Source organism: Schistocerca nitens, chromosome 11 (genome assembly GCF_023898315.1).
Source record: "Schistocerca nitens isolate TAMUIC-IGC-003100 chromosome 11, iqSchNite1.1, whole genome shotgun sequence".
Taxonomy (NCBI): Eukaryota; Metazoa; Arthropoda; class Insecta; order Orthoptera; family Acrididae; genus Schistocerca; species Schistocerca nitens.
In genome coordinates, this window is record NC_064624.1 from 23,136,597 (window position 1) to 23,153,023 (window position 16,427).

The 16,427-nt window shown below is 46.2% G+C and overlaps 1 protein-coding gene across 1 annotated transcript in view; it reads right to left on the bottom strand.

The window, feature by feature from the left end:
• LOC126213154 (uncharacterized) overlaps nucleotides 1–13,825 on the bottom strand; it is a 123,061-nt gene extending 109,236 nt beyond the window's left edge. The window contains exons 1-2 of the mRNA XM_049940777.1: nucleotides 13,657–13,825; nucleotides 3,658–3,898 (exon numbers count right to left, since the gene is read on the bottom strand). Of these exons, the coding sequence (XP_049796734.1) occupies nucleotides 3,658–3,898; nucleotides 13,657–13,825 (410 nt within the window). The remainder of the gene's footprint in view (nucleotides 1–3,657; nucleotides 3,899–13,656) is intronic.
• Between the last annotated feature and the right edge of the window lie 2,602 nt (nucleotides 13,826–16,427).

A 16,427-nucleotide genomic window follows, 5' to 3' on the forward strand; every position in this document is an offset into this window, starting at 1 on the left:
TTGGTCCACAGCAATGTGGACGGGTAGGGTATCAGGAAAACTAAGGATATTCAACACAGGACAAAAACTGGTGTTTGAACTTTTCAGGGATGCTAGGTATAATTTACGGATGTGCATGATGCTGACCTACTATGTTATGCACATCAAATTGCGTGCGACATAGATTACAGTGATTCCAAGGGAAGCAGTGAATGTATAGCTTCAGACAGCGATACAGCACTGGGAGACATAAGACAGCGAAATTTCAAACAAAGCGTCAGTTTCGATGCAGAACAAACTGTTTAATCGTCTCAAAAATTTCCAAATGAGGTAAACTAACTTACCCCATTGTTCAATAAGGAGTTTGTTTTCAACTCCGATAAATCAGGATTTGAATATGAAATCCACATGGAACAAATCTTGGAAATTAAAGGTACCAAGAGAGCTGTATAAAGATCAACTAAAGTCAATGCCTAAACGCCTGCCGACTGTTAATCGGGATTGTAAATCGGTTGGAAAGCTATTTATTGTGCTGATAGAAGTTGGAGGTCTTCTGCCCACTATGATTCTTTCGCGTGTGTATGATCTTATAAAGGGAGGAGGGAATATTCACGCCACAGCAAACAAGTGTGGGAAAATTGTCATAGGGGAACTACAACTATGGTATCAACACTGCTTTTGGCCAATAGCCGATCAAAATAACTTGATTCCCAGTGTGCGTACAAACATCATACTCGTTTAGGGCAAACTATCCCTCCTGAAAAGTGTGTGACGTTGCAATTCATACCACCTGGAACCGCTGAACAAATTCAGCCTCTGGATGTTTGTCTCTCCAGTGATTATAATACGTATTATCGCACTACCTGCATCTGCGCCTTAAACGACAGATAGTTTCACGATAAACTCCAAGACATACTGTTCTGCATTCAGGTGCATGAAATTCACATTCCTTCAGTTCCCGTCACCCCGTTACACCAATGTTACTCTGTACGCATTCTTCAAGAGTGGATACCTACCTGAACGTCCTGCACGATTTGTAACTCCGAAGGCGTACGCCTTGATGGTGCGAACCTTTGTGATCACTACGGCGTGGAATTTTTCATTTGGTGTTCATGGTCCAAGTTAATGGTTTCTCTTGAGCATTTCTTGAATGTCAACAATGTCCATTTTATGAAGTGTAATACACTCCTGGAAATGGAAAAAAGAACACATTGACACCGGTGTGTCAGACCCACCATACTTGCTCCGGACACTGCGAGAGGGCTGTACAAGCAATGATCACACGCACGGCACAGCGGACACACCAGGAACCGCGGTGTTGGCCGTCGAATGGCGCTAGCTGCGCAGCATTTGTGCACCGCCGCCGTCAGTGTCAGCCAGTTTGCCGTGGCATACGGAGCTCCATCGCAGTCTTTAACACTGGTAGCATGCCGCGACAGCGTGGACGTGAACCGTATGTGCAGTTGACGGACTTTGAGCGAGGGCGTATAGTGGGCATGCGGGAGGCCGGGTGGACGTACCGCCGAATTGCTCAACACGTGGGGCGTGAGGTCTCCACAGTACATCGATGTTGTCGCCAGTGGTCGGCGGAAGGTGCACGTGCCCGTCGACCTGGGACCGGACCGCAGCGACGCACGGATGCACGCCAAGACCGTAGGATCCTATGCAGTGCCGTAGGGGACCGCACCGCCACTTCCCAGCAAATTAGGGACACTGTTGCTCCTGGGGTATCGGCGAGGACCATTCGCAACCGTCTCCATGAAGCTGGGCTACGGTCCCGCACACCGTTAGGCCGTCTTCCGCTCACGCCCCAACATCGTGCAGCCCGCCTCCAGTGGTGTCGCGATAGGCGTGAATGGAGGGACGAATGGAGACGTGTCGTCTTCAGCGATGAGAGTCGCTTCTGCCTTGGTGCCAATGATGGTCGTATGCGTGTTTGGCGCCGTGCAGGTGAGCGCCACAATCAGGACTGCATACGACCGAGGCACACAGGGCCAACACCCGGCATCATGGTGTGGGGAGCGATCTCCTACACTGGCCGTACACCACTGGTGATCGTCGAGGGGACACTGAATAGTGCACGGTACATCCAAACCGTCATCGAACCCATCGTTCTACCATTCCTAGACCGGCAAGGGAACTTGCTGTTCCAACAGGACAATGCACGTCCGCATGTATCCCGTGCCATCCAACGTGCTCTAGAAGGTGTAAGTCAACTACCCTGGCCAGCAAGATCTCCGGATCTGTCCCCCATTGAGCATGTTTGGGACTGGATGAAGCGTCGTCTCACGCGGTCTGCACGTCCAGCACGAACGCTGGTCCAACTGAGGCGCCAGGTGGAAATGGCATGACAAGCCGTTCCACAGGACTACATCCAGCATCTCTACGATCGTCTCCATGGGAGAATAGCAGCCTGCATTGCTGCGAAAGGTGGATATACAGTGTACTAGTGCCGACATTGTGCATGCTCTGTTGCCTGTGTCTATGTGCCTGTGGTTCTGTCAGTGTGATCATGTGATGTATCTGACCCCAGGAATGTGTCAATAAAGTTTCCCCTTCCTGGGACAATGAATTCACGGTGTTCTTATTTCAATTTCCAGGAGTGTACATACATCCCTAGGTAGTTGATATCTACGCCTCCTGGGCACATATTTTCTGTAGCCCTCCTGATGAGCACGGCGAATCATTAGCACCTAATATTTTTGCTGTCATAATTGTTAACACAACGTTTTCGGATGAGCCTTACGAAAGATTCAACTCGTGACCTTGCACTCAAGGGGTTCTTTGTCCGAGAGAACTGCATAGATTAGAGATTTGCAGTCAGTTATGTAGCAAAAGGCTGTTGCTCGCACGGGTACGTAGATCTGCACGTATTCAGTAGGCCAAACAACACAGAAAGTGGACAGCGGATGATTGGGGGCGCCAACAAGTGTCAATTTTGCCTCTTTGCAAATCCTCCGACGGTGCAGTGAGGCATTTTGCATGCATTGTGTAGATGGTGTAGTTCAGGTCAGAGATGGTTCTGTGTTGTTATGAGGGTGTTTTTTGTACCACCACTTGGTTCCACTCATTCAGGTTTCCACAAATCTGAACCAGGCTAATTTCAAGAGAATCAATGAGTGTTTCCCTACCATGTTCAACTTGAGTGCTCTGTATACACTTCAATCTTACAAGATCACAAAAGCCATGTTCACAGGGCTCTACACACACGTGCATATTTCACGAAAACTGAGGTAGTGTATCACACTTGGATTTACCCACTCAACCGTCTTATCTTTAACTCATATAAACGATGTGGGAGTATTCTGCCAGTGTGTGAAACGTGGCGATCAACATTCTCGCAGGATGGTAGCTCTACAGGATCTAATCATCAATGAAGACTTCAGCTGTACAGGCCACTCCTGAAGAAAGTAGTGGACTATCTGCTCGTCTAGCTGAGGCCATTATATAATGGACTCTCTTGGTCGTCTAGTTGAGGCCATTATTGAGATCAGAATAGGTTCTGAGGGTACTAGCATGCTGTCTCCTAGAAGCTGACCGTGTCGTTCAGTGTGGTTACTGATGGAGATTAGTGTCGGACAAAACGAAAAGTAGAAGATAATATATGCGAAAATTTAAGAAGAGGAGCAGAGGATTAGATGTACGATTAGTGGTTGTGGCCTTCATTGGCGTACGTACCCCTGTACAGAGTAGGAGTCAATGCAGTTGGCAGCGATGCGGCAGCTGAGCTCCCTCGAGAGTTGCGCGGCAGCGTCTACCGTCAGGCCGCGAATCTCCTCTGTGACGAAGCCGCACTTCACCTCGTCTGCGTACCGGAAAGGTCTGAAGTCCCAGGTGGTCGGTACCAGGCGTCCAACAGCTGGCAGTGTGGGGAACGACTGGTTGAGGTTGTCGCACGTTTCGAACAGCTGGTAATCATCTGCAAAACGTGTTTCAGCCACCTTACGGTCTGCACACTGACTGCTCGGAGAAGCTGTCTTCAGCTTTCAATCAGCATCAGCACTGCTCACCACTGAAATCGCAAGACTGTGAAAGAAGTAACCAAGAAATCATATATGACATGGTGTGTACTACATGCTTAGACAGACAAATGATTAACAACTGAGGTAGTTGCTAACACCATTATTGCATCTTGGATTGAAGCTGACAATGGTGTGGTTGATGACATCAGACACAGGTGTAGCATCGCATCATCTTTTCAGATGAGTCCCAGTTCTGATCATAGCATAACTGTCGACGTATCAAGGTATGGAGGGTCCAAGAAGAGCAAAGGTTGCATTTGTCGGGCCCAGGTGGCACTTGCCGCCGTTGTGTCGACTGTCATTTGGTACGCAGTATACAGTAGGTAACGTGGACCCCGGCCACTACATTTCTCAGTTCTTAAGACTTGTGTGTCTGTTGTGTCTTCAGGATCTCTGTGGCGTTCTCTTTCAACAAAAAAACTCGAGACTGCACGTTGCTCATCGTGCCATGATGCACCTCAAGGCGCGAGGCCGTGGCCCTGAGCAGAACCTCTTCCAAATCTCTCACTCGCTGTAAACATCTGGTCACTGATTGCTGAGAGACCGGCACGCCTCCACTCAGCACCCACAGAACCCTGGCTCAGAGGTGACGCAGCACTGGACGGCGTACCCGTATCTTGTCATCCGAGTGCAATTCGACCCGATGCCCAGCGAGATGAGAGGGGTGTTGTTGGTGAAACAGGTGGCAGCACTAAGTAGTAAGTATTGCATGCTGTTTACCCCCAACCAACTACAAATGTGGTCTCATGTTCTGCCTGCCATGTTGTATACATGCTACAAATTTCGATAGCTCCCGTCTTTTCTGGTGTTACAAGTACTGTAATGGCCAGGAATGTACCTGTAAATCTTCGATATGGCAACCACTGTGAAGTGCTCGGGAGGGGTACTTCGATTGTACTATACAATACTTCCCAACTTGTTAACGCATTCTTCACAGATGTACGGAAAGAATGTCTCCTAAAGTTACTCTGCGCATGCAGTAATTGGTCGAATCTCGTCTTCAAAGGCCCTCAGGCAGAGATAGGTGAGAGGCTGTAGTACAGGTGTTGCCTCCTTGCTTAATGCCCGTTCTTGATACTTTGTAGGCTGACATCCACCGTCTGGCAGGTTTTACAACTTTCCCATGACGCTTCTATGAGTCAGAGAAGCCTGAGACCATTTATATATGTATATCTACATTCGATACTCCCTCTTAGTGCTATTTAACATTGACTGCATACACTTGAGCAATACTCTGGAATGGGTCACACAGCCGTTCTGTAAGCAAGCTCGTGTACACGCACTGATTTCATTTCCCCAGTGGTCTACCAACGATCCAGTCTACCACTTGCTCCGTCTCTCATTCTGCGTATTTAATCGTTCGACTTAGGAATAGTTACACCAAGGTGTTTGTACCAGCTGGCCGATACAATTTGTAAAGTGCACGATTTTGTTTGTTTGTTAACATTTGAAGTAAGTTGACATTATTTGGACTATATAGAGATGGCATCAGTACCTGTCTGGACATTAGTGCACTTTTTTTCAGAGATGAAATCATCACTTGAGGTCACTGTTAATATTTTCTTCTGGGGTAATTGACATACAACACTTTAAAGTAAGGGTCCCAACTTAACTCGCTGTGCTTACCTGTACATCTGTCAGACCACCCTCTTTCCATGTCATGCCATCTCTACCAGAATCAAGTAAAAAAAAAATTCATTTGATGTCCCATTTGATATTCCATTTAGTAAGCATAATTAGTCAATTTATATTGGAAAATCAATAAAAATACACTACCTGATTCCCTTCAATGTGGCCTTTGAGATGACACACGTGAAAAGCGTAAGTCTATGTTTTCCAGAATCTAAGGTGGTTCGCATGGAGGAGTGCATTCTGTTCGGGTACGTTGACTTTCCAACACAGTATGTAACAAATAACAGACGGACAGATAGTTGGACACTCACTGTTGTTACCAAATCGGATCGCGAGCTCTCCATGCAGCAAAAAGTGCACAGCCACAAGTAACTCGGCATCTGTCAGTTGTGAAGTTCACGATTGCGTACCTCCACGGCGACGCGCAATGTACTCGGCCAATCACAAAGAGATTTTTTCAAGAGAAAAATGCACTTGTTGTAAAATGATTTCATTGGTGAGATGGAGTATGTGAGCTGACGAATCAGATGCATGAACACGCCTACGTGAAACATTGCAGTTTGCTCGGGGAGAGACACTCTCGTGTTCACGTGGGGGACGCCACTGCGACGCCCGGCTCTCTGTGAGCCACTCGAACTGCTGCTCGCGGCTGCCCTCACACTAGAGACGGGTAGTTCGCGAACGAACGGGTACAAAGGAACGGTTCACTAAGATGAACGAAAGTACCGAGGAACTAATTCCAAGGAACGATAGGTTCATAGTTCACTTCGGTCGCGTCGGTCTACTTATAGTTCTCGGGAACGAGGAACGATAGGTTCATAGTTCAGTAGTTCACTTCGGTCGCGGCGGTCACTTCGGCAGTTCTCGTTCCAGCCTCGGTCTCCCTCGGCCGCCACCTGCCTCAGTTCCACTGCCAACTGCTCCTAGTTAGTTCAGTATCCAGTTGTTCTTTTCGTTCACTGCGCTCGCCTATTTTACACGTGTTCCAAACTGTTCTTGCACTTGGTTCTGGCTATTCAACGTCCACGAACGGTAATCAAAAAGTATTTTATAGTTACGTAAATTACATAAAAATTACGTTGTATGTAATAGGTAAGTCTTTTCAGGTAACAAAAGGGCATATCAGCTCACTTCATTATATCGATGAACAGCAGAAGACATACTTATAACAAGGCAAGTTTTTTTTTGTTATTCATATATTTTTTGGATTTCATCGCCTTGATTTAGCAGCTAACTTTCAATAATTTGCTTAATTTTTAGTGTAAGAAAATTCATATAAAACGATTTTCGTGTGTCTTTCATGTACAAAACATCACATTTAGGAAGGCTCCAATTATTTTTAAGTGTGGTTGTTTGCAATTTGCATTACCTGCTAGTTTGGTTTCTTTGAAAAAAAAAGCGGGTTGTGGGTCATTTTGGCTCAGTAGGAAAAGCGGTGCCTCTCTATTTGAAAAGACATAGGTTGCCATAAAATCGTATTTACTTATTATCTCAAAAACATTTGTTAAGAATGGGCTTTCAAACCAAAAACTTTATTACTACGCTTTATTACTGCTGCATTAACTTTATTAAAGCAACATAAAAACCTAATTTTTTTCTAAGCGTGTGACGCAAGTATGATGAGAAAACCACATTTTATTTTATGCTTCCATAAAGTCTCTACATCGCGTATGAACTCAGAGACAACGTGAAGTACATAAAGGGTGTAAACGATTAATGAATACAACGTAGCACAGCTATGTAGTTGAAGTCGAAACGAAGAATTTTATACAAGACTCTTGTGGTCTATTAACTTGGGAAACAGCCACCAACAGGTTTACAAGACTACATGAGGTATAGCCCATGCGCGTCGCGTGAGATTTTCATGTTCTCTTCTCCAGCTCTCTACACATCGTCATCGATTGTTTCGCAATTGTTGCTTGCATTAGCTTGTTATTTCTTCACTGCCTAATTATTACATGTTTGTCTGTTTGTTATATCTGCTCGTAATGGGCAGCACATCGTCCGTAATTGGCGAGCAGTCTGTACTCGGGGCCGGTTTTCCTTGCGCCACGCCGGCCGAAGTGGCCGTGCGGTTAAAGGCGCTGCAGTTTGGAACCGCAAGACCGCTACGGTCGCAGGTTCGAATCCTGCCTCGGGCATGGATGTTTGTGATGTCCTTAGGTTAGTTAGGTTTAACTAGTTCTAAGTTCTAGGGGACTAATGACCTCAGCAGTTGGGTCCCATAGTGCTCAGAGCCATTTGAACCATTTGAACCTTGCGCCACCCTCTATTATTTCCCTGCGATCAGCCACACAAGGCTACAGTTGGCTAAACGAGAGGTTCTGCAGAATCACAGAAATAACTTCTAAAAGTGTGTAAGAATTCCATAATGAATAAAAACTCTATATTCCAGGGGGGAGGCAAGTGCCCCTCTTGGTGCCCTCCATCCTTCAGTCACCTACACTACTAGTTTTCAGTTTTTCATAAGAACCATATACCAAGCACAAATGAACGGTGAACGAGTAAAAATGAACGGTTCCCAAAAAAGAACGATCAGCAGTGAACTAGTTCCCAAGGATGAACGAGTTTGCCCATCTCTACCTGACACCTGCCTGCCTCCCAGTGCAGCGGCAGCCACTGAGGGTATCCGCGGCTCCAGTAAACGTCCAGCAGCAGCCAGCGACTCCCTGCGCGCCTCCACACCAACTGTCACCTCCTGGAACGACACATACTTCAGCTCCCTCATTATTGCCTGCCAATGTTTTTCTCGGAGTTACGACCTCATTAAGGGGTCAGGACACGTCACACGGGCCGACGTGGAGCAGGAAGGGCACTGCAGGAAATTTTTATTTCCACTGTCTATAATTTTAGAAATAAATTTATAAAACTTGTCAGCATGACCAGGAAGGATTGAGGATTCACAGTGATAGCAGCGGAAGTTTAAAAACATAACATAATAATTTTTTTACCTGTGAAATTTAATCATTTTTTCACTTCCTATTGGCTGTATTTGTTGCAATAGGTGCATTTTTCTTCATAAGTAAGAGAGATTCTTCCATTAATTTTGCACAGCATACAGACCATATTTGCAGGTGTATGAAAGTGTACAATTCATTTAATTTATCAAAAAATGAAAGAGCTGTTAGATTTTAAACTTCATGTTTAGAAAAAGCGCAAATATTGTAGTTAATTATCTCAATTTTTACCACAGTGTTTAATACACTACTGGCCATTAAAACTGCTACACCAAGAAGAAATGCAGATGATAAACGGGTATTCACTGGACAAATATTTTCTACTAGAACTGACATGTGATTACATTTTCACGCAATTTGGGTGCATAGATCCTGAGAAATCAGTACCCAGAACAACCACCTCTGGCCGTAATAACGGCCTTGATACGCCTGGGCAATGACTCAAACAGAGCTTGGATGGCGTGTACAGGTACAGCTGCCCATGCAGCTTCAACACGATACCACAGTTCATCAAGAGTAGTGACTGGCGTATTGTGACGAGCCAGCTGCTCGGCCACCATTGACCAGACGTTTTCAGTTGGTGAGAGATCTGGAGAATGTGCTGGCCAGGACAGCAGTCGAACATTTTCTGTATCCAGAAAGGCCCGTACAGGACCTACAACATGCGGTCGTGCATTATCCTGCTGAAATGTAGGGTTTCGCAGGGATCGAATGAAGGGTAGAGCTACGGGTCGTAACACATCTGAAATGTAACGTCCACTGTAGAAAGTGCCGTCAATGTGAACAAGAGGTGACCGAGACGTGTAACCAATGGCACCCCATACCATCACGCTAGGTGATACGCCAGTGTGGCGATGACGAATACACGCTTCCAATGTGCGTTCACCGCGATGTCGCCAAACACGGATGCGACCTTCATGATGCTGTAATCAGAATCTGGATTCATCCGAAAAAATGACGTTTTGCCATACGTGCACCCAGGTTCGTCATTGCGTACACCATCGCAGGCGGTCCTGTCTGTGATGCAGCGTCAAGGGTAACCGCAGCCGTGGCCTCCGAGCTGATAGTCCGTGCTGCTGCAAACGTCATCGAACTGTTCGTGCAGATGGTTGTTGTTTTGCAAACATCCCCATCTGTTGACTCAGGGATCGAGACGTGGCTACACGATCCGTTACAGCCATGCGGATAAGATGCCTATCATCTCGACTGCTGGTGATACGAGGCCGTTGGGATCCAGCACGGCGTTCCGTATTACCCTCCTGAACCGACCGATTCCATATTCTGGTAACAGTCATTGGATGTCGACCAACGCGAGAAGCAATGTCGCGATACGATAAAACGCAATCGCGATGGGCTACAATCTGACCTTTATCAAAGTGATGGTCCGCATTTCTCCTTCTTACCGGAGGCATCACAGCAACGTTTCACCAGGCAACGCCGGAGAACTGTTGTTTGTGTATGAGAAATAAGCTGGAAACTTTCCTCATGTCTGCACGTTGTAGGTGTTGCCACCGGCGCCAACCTTGTGTGGATGCTCTGAAAAGCTAATCATTTGCATATCACAGCATCTTCTTCTTGTCGGTTAAATTTCGCGTCTGTAGCACGTCATCTTCGTGGTGTAGCAATTATAATGGCCAGTAGTGTAGATTTGGAAAATTCTAGTTTTATACCTGTGGCTCCTTTCCTACTCCAAGTTGGCCCGTTTGCCACCCTACTGCCCCGTTACATAACGGACACGCATCGTTTTCTTGTCTCAGTGTACGTAATTTCGGACTACTTCGTACCTTCTCGTATAGTCTCGGGAAACTCTGTCCCTGACGTTTTGTTAAGCTAAACTTTTAAGTTCCCTGAATTGGAATAACGTCACAGTTGTAGCCAATGACTGAGAAACTTTGCCTGTCATTTACTGTCACAAAAATGAATTGCTGTTATTAATATTTATGGCTTTAGTTATGAAATTAAGGCTCCCCTTCCCCAGGTATTCGCCAGGCTTTGTGAGTGGCTGCAGGCACGCGATGCCTCCTGAACAAGCGAGCCTCGCCCGCAGGCTGCACTTACCTGGCTGTGTCGGCATTTCAAAGTGAATACAGCGATGACGAACGGATATAGCTATATGACGCATAACGATACAGCGATAAGAACTGAACTGAATATAAAAGAAAAGTTCAGAACATGTTAACGTATGTAACACGTGCTCCATGTGACTACTCTTGGTCAAATGGACAACATCCAAAATCCAAAGCACAGGTCTGTCAGATAGTTTGTGCTGTAAAGATTGGATGGCGGTGTGCGCAGTCAGGGGGCAAGAGCAGCCCGGCACTGTACCTGGCTGAGTGCTCTACGTCACGGTGCAGTGCGCTGTGCAATTGAAGTGGCTAGTCAGAGCACTGCGGTAAAGCGGCTTTCTACACTGAAGCGCTGAATTTAATTTCTCTTTCGTTGCTTGAGCTGTGTTCTAAATAAGCTTTCTTGTCGGTCTACTGTATTTCCATGAATATAGGCAGTAGTCAAAGGAGTATTTAACTGCCAGATGTCAAAGTAATTACTTCACTTTCCTACGCGTTATCCAATGAAAGGAATATAATGAAACTATTTCTTCAGCACCTCAATCTGATGCACTGAAAAGAACGAGACATTAGACACCACAGCAATGCCACAAGTTTGCCCCTGATTCGCTACGCCTCGCTTCCCTGCCTGTTACGGCAAGCTGCACGAGGCTGACTTCCCCCCGGAGCGCACACTCTGCTCGTTTCCCTGCCTGGGCCGCAGCGCTGACCACTCAGCTGATTCGCACCCGCCTCTGACCTAAACGACGATCCTCTGACGACCGCCGGTTCTTCTTTCTTTTCGCACAAACATCCTGTTGCTTCAAAACGACGCTGCCACCTGCGGATGTTTTGGCCATTGGGAGGAGCTTAGCTGCATAGCTGCGCTGTGACAGCAGGAAGCCGCTTGGAAGAATGTCCCCCACGATTTTCACATATGAAGCCGAGTTTTCGTGTAATGTACCACGGCATACGCACTATCTTCCGATTGGATATACTTTCTGGACTACCCAAATTCGGAAGATTCCTTTACATTTTCAGTATATCCATTGTGGATGACGAACCGCGACTGTGATTTAAATTGGCGATTTAGGCTCTGAGCACAATGCGACTTAACTTCTGAGGTCATCAGTCGCCTAGAACTTAGATCTAATTAAACCTAACTAACCTAAGGACATCACACACATCCATGCCCGAGGCAGGATTCGAACCTGCGACCGTAGCGGTCGCTCGGCTCCAGACTGTAGTGCCTAGAGCCGCTCGGCCACTCCGGCCGGCGCACTGCCTTGTGGTATCCGTATCAAATATCTCCCTATAAGGCACTTATTATGCTAACTACACAAATATACACAGTATTCAGCCGCACTTGGTTTTACACTGATTCACAGAAAGTAAACAGTGGATGCTTTCACAAAGAATATTGATATCATATATATGACACTTTACTGCATCATGGACATGGAATGAAATACATTCTATTGCAGTACAAATATCACCAGAACAGATATTACATTTCAGTAAATTTTCCTAGCTGCAGGAGCGTTTTCACATTGGCAACATAATTTTAATATGGGTTAACAGTTATGCAAAAGGTGTACAAATAGAGTGGACCATTTACTGCGCAATTAAAAACTTTTTACAAATTACGGAATACTATAGTTGTTGCATGACAGGGAGAACAAAATTCATACAGGAAGATGAATATGTGTTAGCACTTTCATTTTTGTTGTTTTGGTACCAGGATGTCCTGGAAATTAGGGAAGAAAAAGTGATGATTCATTTTATTCATTTAGTATTTTCTGAGGTGATTTTAGTTTCTGGATGTAAATCTGTAATTGTTCAAGGAGGTCCATCTGTATTTCTTTCTCAGCAATGTGTAGCACTGAAAGATTGTCACTGATATGACCAACAGAGTGTTCATAATGAGCGCTGTGTAAAATTACCTTGCCAATATAAACACACTCCTGCAGCTAGCAAAATTTACTGAATTATAAATTCTATACCAGTAATATTTGTGCTGTAATACAGTGTATCTCATGTCAAAGGCCATGATGGAGTAAAGTGTCATATCTGTCATATCAATATTCTTTTTAAAAACATGCTGTGTTTACTTTCTGTGAATCAGCGTAAAACCAAGTGCAACTAAATACTGTGTATATCTGTGTAGATAACTTAATAATGTATATTATACGAAGAGATTTGATACAGATACCACAAGGCAGTGTACCGTAATTACCTAAAACGTAGGCAAACTTTCGGTTTCGTAGACGTTTCGTCGCCGATTACTGAATATCCGTCATTTCAGCCAGCAGCATCAACGCTGCAAGTAGCTACACTTGGTCCACGGCATAATGTTCTTGTAAGACCTCCATCTGATGATGACCCGGCAGTGGCTCGAAAACATGTTTACGATTGAACACGTCGTATCGAAAAACTGAAAAACTTACGTTGCAGATTTATTACCAGATTATTAGCCAGTTCCTTCACATTGTCTGTAATTCTTATCGAGGCAGCACTATGCGTCAAACAATCGCTGCCTTTTGTTGTTGTCGTATTCATTTTGAATTACCCTGTATTGCTGTATCCTTCGATCTGCAAATAATGTAGGATTACAGTACACACATCATGGGCCCAATATTGACAAGGAAACACACAAGCTCTCCACAAACATTCTTTCATAATATGGAATGCATTTGGCCACCTCTCACTTACACATGTCTCACAAATGTGGGAAGCGTTTCGAGCTGAATGGAGGGAAAGTAGATGGTTAATTTACAGTCTTTTGAAATAGTAATACACGATATCTTCTCAGTCCGAAAAGGGCTGAAAAAGTCAATTGACCTAAAAGGTTGAAAATGAACTGCATGTTTCAGAATTAAAGATGGTCTTTTACAGTGAGGTTGAGAACGTGTTATCTTCCTTGACAACAGTATGTGCAAGGCAAACCACCTCTCAGTTGTGGAAAACCGCACAGCGCTTAACGTCATGCAGGTCCATAATGTACGAAAAAAAAGTACTCACCGTTAAGTATACAGTACGTATTCCAGATCTCTCGTAAACCAGGACTCATTGGAAGTCTACCCGCCACGTCTTTGGCGAATTTGATCTGTTTACAGACACAATCGAGCAACGCGTTGTCATTTGCCACCAGCAAAACCACCAGCGACGCAGCCACGTCTCCCGGATTCATGATTAGCTGTTGGGACTGACATAGAAACACAGGACACGGGCCCTATATAACGACACGCGTGGCGGAAGTGTTTGTGCAGGACGTCCTGACCACAGCACTGCGCCTCTCGTCCGTGCGCAGAGACCAGCTGCCCACACACATCCGTCACACAAAACTATCCGTTCGTTTTATCGGCACGTCTACATCTACATTTACGTCTGACACTCCGCAAGCCAACATACGGTGCGTGGCGCAGGGGTACCGTGTTTCCACTACTTGTCATCTCCTTTCCTGTCCCACTCGCAAATAGAGTGAGCGAGAAACGACTGTCTGTATGCCTCCACATGAGCCCTGATTTCTCGTGTCTTATTTTCGTGGTTTTTACGCGCAGAGTATGTTGGCAGCAGTAGAATCGTTTGACAGTCGTTCGGCGGTTCTCTGAATTATCTCAGTAGCGTTTCTCGAAAAAAAACGTCGTCTTTCCATTCCCGAAGCATCTCCGCAATACTTAGGCGTTGTTCGAACCTACCGGTAACAAAAGTAGCAGCCCGCCTCTGAACTGCTTTGATGTCTCCCTTCAATCCGATGTGGTACGCATCCCAAACACTCTTCCAGCGCTGAAGAATTGGTCGCGCCCTTACAGGTGAACAACTCTTTCCTTAAATTATCCCAATAATGCACTGCCAACCATTCGCCTACCCTACCATACTTCTCACATGCTCATACAATTTCATATAGCGCCGTAACGTTACACTCAGATATTTAAACGACTTGTCTGTGTCCAAAACGACTTGACTGTATCCAAACATTACATGATTCATCTTCCTACCCATATGCATTAACTTATCCTTTCCACATTTAGGGCTAGCTACCATGTATCACATGACCTGGAAAATTTTTGGAATTTTGTGGTAAGCTGCTACGAGACTTAACTGTTGAGGTCGTCGATCCCTAGACACACACACTACTTAAACAAAAACCTACGCCAGGAACAACACACACACTTCCAGATGGGAGGGAGGAGGGTGGGGAACTGCGTGAACTGTGGCAAGGCACCTCATACCACGCGGCCACATGAACTGGAAATTTCGTCTAAGTCGTCTTGTATCTTCCTACAGTCACACAACTTCGACGTATTACTGTTCACCACAGCATGATCAGCAAACAACCTCAGATTTGCTGCCCACCGTGTATGCCGAATCATTTACATACAGGATGGTCCATTGATAGTGACCGCGTCAAATACCTCACGAAATAAGCATCAAACGAAGAAACTACAAAGAAAGAAATTTGTCTAGCTTGAAGGGGGAAACCAGATGGCGCTACGTATGGCCCGCTAGATGTCGCTGACATAGGTCAAACGGACGTCAACTGCGCTTTTTTAAATAGGAACCCCCAATTTATATTACATATTTGTGTAGTACGTAAAGATATATGAATGTTTCAGATGGCGCTGCAATACTCACAGACATACGGCTCGCAATTTTAGACGAACGCTTGGTAACAAGTAGGTTTTTTAAATTGAAATACAGAACATAGGTACGTTTGAACATTTTATTTCCCTGGTTGCAATGTGATACATGTACCTTTCTGAACTTACGATTTCTGAGAACGGATGCTGTTACAGCGTGATTACCTGTAAATACCGCATTAATACACTCCTGGAAATGGAAAAAAGAACACATTGACACCGGTGTGTCAGACCCACCATACTTGCTCCGGACACTGCGAGAGGGCTGTACAAGCAATGATCACACGCACGGCACAGCGGACACACCAGGAACCGCGGTGTTGGCCGTCGAATGGCGCTAGCTGCGCAGCATTTGTGCACCGCCGCCGTCAGTGTCAGCCAGTTTGCCGTGGCATATGGAGCTCCATCGCAGTCTTTAACACTGGTAGCATGCCGCGACAGCGTGGACGTGAACCGTATGTGCAGTTGACGGACTTTGAGCGAGGGCGTATAGTGGGCATGCGGGAGGCCGGGTGGACGTACCGCCGAATTGCTCAACACGTGGGGCGTGAGGTCTCCACAGTACATCGATGTTGTCGCCAGTGGTCGGCGGAAGGTGCACGTGCCCGTCGACCTGGGACCGGACCGCAGCGACGCACGGATGCACGCCAAGACCGTAGGATCCTACGCAGTGCCGTAGGGGACCGCACCGCCACTTCCCAGCAAATTAGGGACACTGTTGCTCCTGGGGTATCGGCGAGGACCATTCGCAACCGTCTCCATGAAGCTGGGCTACGGTCTCGCACACCGTTAGGCCGTCTTCCGCTCACGCCCCAACATCGTGCAGCACGCCTCCAGTGGTGTCGCGACAGGCGTGAATGGAGGGACGAATGGAGACGTGTCGTCTTCAGCGATGAGAGTCGCTTCTGCCTTGGTGCCAATGATGGTCGTATGCGTGTTTGGCGCCGTGCAGGTGAGCGCCACAATCAGGACTGCATACGACCGAGGCACACAGAGCCAACACCCGGCATCATGGTGTGGGGAGCGATCTCCTACACTGGCCGTACACCACTGGTGATCGTCGAGGGGACACTGAATAGTGCACGGTACATCCAAACCGTCATCGAACCCATCGTTCTACCATTCCTAGACCGGCAAGGGAACTTGCTGTTC